Source organism: Engystomops pustulosus, chromosome 5 (genome assembly GCF_040894005.1).
Source record: "Engystomops pustulosus chromosome 5, aEngPut4.maternal, whole genome shotgun sequence".
In the NCBI taxonomy this organism is placed as follows: domain Eukaryota; kingdom Metazoa; phylum Chordata; class Amphibia; order Anura; family Leptodactylidae; genus Engystomops; species Engystomops pustulosus.
Window position 1 is genome coordinate 110347901 of NC_092415.1, and position 7011 is coordinate 110354911.

The following is a 7011-nucleotide window of genomic DNA, read 5'->3' on the forward strand; positions in this document are numbered from 1 at the left end:
TTTGCAGCTCCATATATTCCACCTCTGTTTAATTGTGAAGTGATGAAGAGGATATAACAACCAAAAGCAGAAAAGTTGGATGCGTACAGAAGATCACATAGTGTAGAAAAAATGTATTAATTCAAATACAAAAAAATGAATCAACAATACATCATACATCAATAAAACAAATAGCATAAACAATCTGAAACCTCCTAAATACCAGTAATAGAATAAAGTGACATGTGCAAAAGCGGTTTTTGGTGTATGACCTGAAAGAGCCCACAGCCTGCTCATACAATACCCAAAAAGTAAGACATGTGGTGCCTAGTAAAGGGGGATGAGCAAGGAAGGCAGGTCAGCTGGATAGGGAGTGGAGCATGAAGAGGATATTATCATACATAATTGACTTACTGCAGTTACCAGTTATAATGTTAGGAGACTATAATAAGGTTTTATCTCGTAACCTAGATAGATTCAGTTCAGGATAGTAAAAGGTCTCAGACACCGTAGGTGCTGGCTTGAATCTTGGAGGGATTGGGCTGGTACGAATTTTGGAAAAAGCACTATCCGGTGGTTAAACAATACTCCTACTACTCAAGCTCTCATTAAATAGATATCATATCATGCAGTATCTACATACATGCATAATCATGTTATGGATATTTAAGGGGTATTCCCACACAGACACTGTAATTAACAAAAATTCAGCATTTCACAGACATAAGCCCAATCTGTCTCTGTCAGTCCTGGTGTATTTCAGTTGCCCCTAGACACAACCCTGTAACTTCTGACTTAGGGTCAGGCCGCCATCTTGGATTTGTATTTGCAGCGTGGAGATGAGATTTTTGTCTGTCTCTGCTGAATGTTTGTAGCCACGTCCCCTGCACCGAGCTCAGAGACACATCCTGCCAGGATGAGGAGAGAGAGAGGCTGCAAACTACAAGGAGATAAGGGATCTGGGGGAAGGGGGAGGCAATCACATGTCTGTGAGATGTAGCAGAGTTCACAGTGTAACAGTCTGTCCGCCTGCCTCTGTGTAATTTCATGCATCTCTGATCTGCCTCATCTCTCTATGGGGCAGATTTATCAAGCTGTCTGAAAGTCAGAATATTTCTAATTTCCCATGGCAACCAATCACAGCTCCCCTTTAAAATATTCATGAGCACTGGTCAAATGAAAGCTGAGCCTTGATTGGTTGCCATGGGCAACTAGAAATATTCTGACTTTCAGACAGCTTGATAAACCTGCTCCTATGTGTCAGTGTGTTAGTACAATGTCAGATGAAAGTGTATATACACCTGAAAGTGTATGTACCCTGATAATCTAACCACATTGTCAACCCACAGAACTAGATGGATAATACATCAATGTGTCTGCTCAGAGACTCCACCCACACCCTGGAATCTTACACTGACCAACCTAGAGAGTGAGAGGAGCTAAAACAACAATAGAACTGAGTAAAAGTGTAAAGTAAGGGATTAAGGAGTTAAGGGATCTTTATTGTGTTAACATCACTAGGGGATTCAGATGTGAAAATTTTCTTTTGTGGGAAAACCCCTTTAAGTACCTACCCAGAAGTATTTCGGATCTCCAGTCCTAGTTAAGCTCTCAATCCTAATCATGCTTATTAGACCAGTGGGATCGTGGCAGCTAAATCCATTCTGGTTCTAACTGGTGGATAAAGGAAATGGATGTCATTGTGGGCACTCTATGGGATTTCATAACAAAATGTAAATGAGGGGGTTGTACATGGCACATATCAGCTCACATAAATCTAAATCAATATCTGACAGACCCACACAATGGAAGGAAGCTCAGAAACTTTTTTGGCAGAACGCACAAAGCTGCCGAGAATAAAATACTTCAACGGAAATATTTTGTTCAAGAGAAAAAAAGGACATTTAGCCAATAAGATTAGAATGTGGGAAGGAACGAACCATATTAAGGAGATATATGCTTCAGATGCAATTATGGTTAATTCAGACAAGGCCATTCTCAAGGTCTTTAATGAGTACTACTGAGATTTCTATTCTACAAAGTTGGCTCTGAGCACAGGGAATATATTGAGCTATGTGTCTAATATTGATTCACCTCGCCTTAGTCAGGAACAGAGACAGCTGTTAGAGGCCCCATTCTGTGCCGAGGAATTGGAGATGGCTTTAACATTCTTTCGGAAAGAAAAGGCACCGGATACGAAAGTGTAATTTTTTTTCAGACTATGTGGGAAAATCAGCTGTGTATTAAATACTTATTTTACCCGCTGCATAAAAAAAAAATCCCTCCCATCTGCAATATGGAAGCCAAAATAAATTCCTGGATCAACATACATTTCCTAACAGTTTCCGTTTTAAGGCAATTTTTAAAGGATTAAAAACTCTCATACAATGTCTTATTTGAAATTACAATTTTATTTTAAAGCATACCAGATGCATACTAAATCAAAATAAAGAAAATAGTTTAAAACATTTTATGTACAGGAATTAGAATTCCTAAAGAGGAATAACATTAAATGTGAATCACATTATAGACCTATACTATAAATACTCATTCACTGAGTGTTTCCACTTATCTCTGTGAATATTTGTTAAACTGTACAAGAATAAAGCACCATACACAAGAATGTTACAGTGAACCAATGCAAGCCAAAGAATATCTGTGTTATAAAAAAAGTTTATAATCCTTGGTGAAATTTGCGAGACACAAAGTATGTTCCATCAAGCATGCACAGCGGAGCGCGCAGAAAACAAACAAAACCCCACTTTAAAATAATTTCAAAGCTGCACTCCCGAAAAATATAACACCCACAAAGCAGAAAACAATTCCCCACAGAATAACTTTTAGTACTTATGATTGTTCAATCAGATTACAGCTTACAATTTTTATTGCTGCCATCTTCTACAACATCTTCTAAAGATAGCTGATCCAGTCAAATTCGATATTGATCACCTGTCGCCTGTAGTTGTTGTCTCCACAGCCCAGTGATTGATGTCATATCCATCCATCTCATGGCCTGGGTGCAGCACTATTCAATTGGCAGTTCCCTGACAAAGTATTCACACAATATTAAGTAGTGAATATACAGCCATTATTACTTCTTCTGTAAAACTGGACAATAATGGCAGCAATATAGGTAAAAATAATCTTCCAGACAAACCTTTATACCACAAGTATTAAAACACTGCACAACAAGAATTAAGATAATAAATAATGCTCAGGAGGCAAACAAAAGCTGCTTGTCAATATACTTATAATTCTCTATTAGGTCAATTTCTACTGACAAGTTCCCTTTAATGGTAAACACTTTCCAGATCATGTTCCTTTCATGACCCGGTGTTGTAGCATTATCAAAATAATCAACTGTGAAGACAAAGTGATAGTATAAAGGCACAGATTCGGAGAGCTCAGCAGTTTGTATTTGACAGTCCTGTATACAGGGATGTCACAACCTCATCTTCAAAAGTTTAAAGTGAATGATGTCAATCACAGCAGAGGGGGTGAGGAGAGAGCCTGACTAAACTCTCCACTTTCACAACTTTATACATCCAATTTACATTGTTATTACCATTATCCTGGGCCATGAAAGTAACATGATCCGGAATTTGTTCATCTGTTTTAACTGGTAGTGATTTATTAGGTAAAATTCTGCTGACTGGTTCCATTTAAGCTTAAAACAGACTGGGTATAGCTGTAGGTCTTCAAGCTTTTCTTATGTAGGATATAGTTGAATAATCCATCAATAATTGGGAAAAGTAAATGTCAGATTAGGAAAGAATATTCTAAATAAATGTTATGTACACAGGGGTGATGCAGAAGTTTGAGTTAGTCATTTTTGAAGAAATTTCATAGGATACTTTAAAATGAGCATACATTTTTTCACATTCCCATACTGTCCTGATCAGTTGGGGTCTCACCGTCATAGAGCAGCTTGTTACTACTAATCTTATGGACGGGGATACATTGAATAGCTGGTGTAGCTGGGTTAAGGGAAATATATTCCAAGTACTGAAAAAGTTAATATTTAGCTTTTAAATAGACTGCAGGGAAAATAGGCTTAAAAGGGGTATTCCGGGAATAAGAATGTCTGATACAAAAACCCATAATGCTATAAATGAATGACATTGAGTTTTGTTATATTCATTTATCACAAAATAGAGCTTAAATAGTTTGCTTTTACAATTCACAAAATTTTATGACCTCTCTAAATCAGCTGTAGTCATCTCCAAGATGGCTGCCATCTACTACTACAAGTCCCATGAACCTTCAGTTCTCAGCAACAGCTCCTCCCTCTAATGCTCTGATATAACTGATTATTCTGCTCTGTTACCATAGTAATGATGTGTAACTGTCATCACTGCACATTACCTCACTCAGATGACTTCTCACCACAACCCTGGCCATACTGGATGCACTGCAACCATCTTCTGTCCTGTGTCTCCTCTACAGGGACAAAATCACAGGACTGATTAAAGGGCCAGGAGCATTTTCATTCTCCATTATAGTGTATGGCCAAAGCATTTTTCTGCTAAGGGGAGCAAAATTTTAAATAACCAATTACATTAGCTTATATGTTAATGACCCATTTGAAAATACATTATTCTTATTCCTGGAATACCCCTTTAATGGGGTAGATTGCAAAATTTACAATTATAATCTGCTCTTATTTCTGAAATAAAATAATAAAAAAATGCTTTAAAGATTTAGTGAAGTTTAAATAATGAATAATATCAAATCTCTGGGATTTTGAGACCATGTTGTTCTAGAGAATACAATAATTATGTCATTTATGTCATTATGTCAAATTGGAACAATCCAGTGCACAGAAGTGCCAAGGCCCTGCTCGAGCAGGGAAGTCAGGCAGTCATCAGTAAGAGGGTAATGTTTGTTCAATAGCTCATGCCTAACAAGCACTTCCTTTAGAAAGAAAATGTAGAAAAAAATATAATGGTAACAAGACAGACCGGGAAGGGGATTTTTTTTTTTACAAAGTGTTAAAACCAAGATTAAATTTGGTTACATGTAGAAGACCCTATATATGGTGTCATGATTGACTCAATTCAACTTCACATACCACAGATAAAACTTTAGCTACATTTATTCTACAAAACCTTTACAAGACATTCATAATTTACACATTTACAATCTTGCTGACAATTCTGTGCTTCTGTGGGATAACAAAAAAAAATGGCTTTTCATCCTTAAATACCAAAGTGCAAAAAACAATTGAAGAAATGGAAAAAGGCACTTCTCTCCTACAATGCTCAAGAATCTTGACAACAGGATCCCTTAACACCTAGGGGACATTAAAACAACTCATTTATCCTGAACACACAATGATGCAATCTCTTGCATACAGTTTATGACAGCTGGTGGTACAATGTTCTTTGAAGTCTCTTTCCACGCTTGGAGAGTCTGGTGGATGAGAGGTGGGTCACAAGGAGCAGTGTCACACAGCATATATACAGATGCCAACTGGATGCCCCAAGGTACACCTGTGTAATGAAAAAGGAGGTTGCGGTAAATATTAGGCTTACAAAGAAACTGTGGAACTTGATCTAAGTGGGAATACAGTACAGATCTTGAGTCACGGGCAAATCCAAAATTTAAGGATACAAACAGATGCTTGTATATGGGAAAGAGATCGTTCTGCATACAAGGAATCAAATAAGAAAATATTCCTGCCTAAAATGCAGTGTTTTTAATGCACTCAGATTCTTTCCCAGCTTTTATAACTTAGCAAAACATCACAAAATAGCGAAAATAGCCTGTAAGTGTAAGATTAGATTATGTTAAAGGACATCGAACATCATTTTAGTAGATGTGTGCGAGTAAGAACATAGTTCCTCAGGACTATTCCAACAATATCCCACGCTTGCAGAAATAGTTATAAAAGTTTTGCAAAGTAGCCGGGAGCACTCAGGGTACGTCACCTGAGCGCCTCAGGGAGCTTATAGCATTATAATATATGCACACCCCACTGTAGCTCCAGGTGGTGCGTTGAAGAGGGTCCACTGCTCCGATCGCAACCCCGGGGACTGCCAGTGCCCCGGGGCTGCACGTCTTCTTCCGGGAGCCGCATGCTCAGTGTGTTACATTACACTGTGTAATACATCTGTATTGCACTGTGTAAGGTGAAGAAGAGCTTGAACAAGCGATCAGTGGATCGCTTGTGCAGGCCAACCTGTAAAAGTAAATAAAAAAAAGTTAAGAACCTTAAAAACACATTTTAATAAAAAGAATTAAATAAAGTTAAAGTCCCCTAAACACAAACATTCCCTAAAAAAAACACCCCCCCCCCCACATATTTGGTATCGCTGCATCCATAACAATCCATACAATAAATCAGAAACATTATTGGACCCGCAAAAGTTATAAAAACACAGTGCAGCACACTTCCATACCACAGGAGCTAACACCACAGTCCGAGACCGATCCAACAAGTCCCACTTTAAACAAGAAAAAAAGGAGTATAAAAAACTCTGACCGTAGCTCCCAATGATTCCAATACGGCTGTTGTTCAAAATTCCTTCAAAGATCTTCAATTATATTCTACCGATGAGGAAAGTTTTGCAACAAAATGTAGGTCACTATTCAAAACGTCCTTAAAGGACACCTGTCATCAGGTCTGTGTCACTAGTCCTGTCACCTCTACCTGTTGGCGCAGCTCACAAGGATCCCATCCCAGCCTTTATCTAGTCATTTCATACATTATTCATTGTAAAATCATCTATTCTTTATCATGTAAATGAGGCTGGTCACATGGTCAGAGGCAGTGATGTCACCCCTGTTACCCCTCCCCTCTCCTCTCCCTGCTCATGTCTGTGTGTAATGTATAGTAAAGCATGGCTAGTGTGTGTGCTGCATCTGCTGACATGCTGCATCCTCCTAATATACAGGTGAGAGACACAGACATCAGCTACACATGAATCTGACATGTTCTGCTGTAACATGGCTGCCTGGAGCTGCTGTATCTCTCCTAAACACACAAACATGCACACACAGGCTGCAGGGGGCGTGGCCACCAGCAAGCAC

General features: G+C 38.5%; 1 protein-coding gene across 3 annotated transcripts in view; it reads right to left on the minus strand.

Annotated features, from left to right (window-relative positions):
• Nucleotides 1–2371: 2371 nt before the first annotated feature.
• The window catches only part of ICE1 (interactor of little elongation complex ELL subunit 1), a 107427-nt gene continuing 102787 nt past the window's right edge, over nt 2372–7011 (minus strand). For all 3 annotated transcript variants that reach the window (XM_072152912.1, XM_072152913.1, XM_072152911.1), the window contains exon 20: nt 2372–5471. In XM_072152912.1, coding sequence (XP_072009013.1) covers nt 5293–5471 — 179 coding nt within the window. In that variant the 3' untranslated portion in view covers nt 2372–5292. The remainder of the gene's footprint in view (nt 5472–7011) is intronic.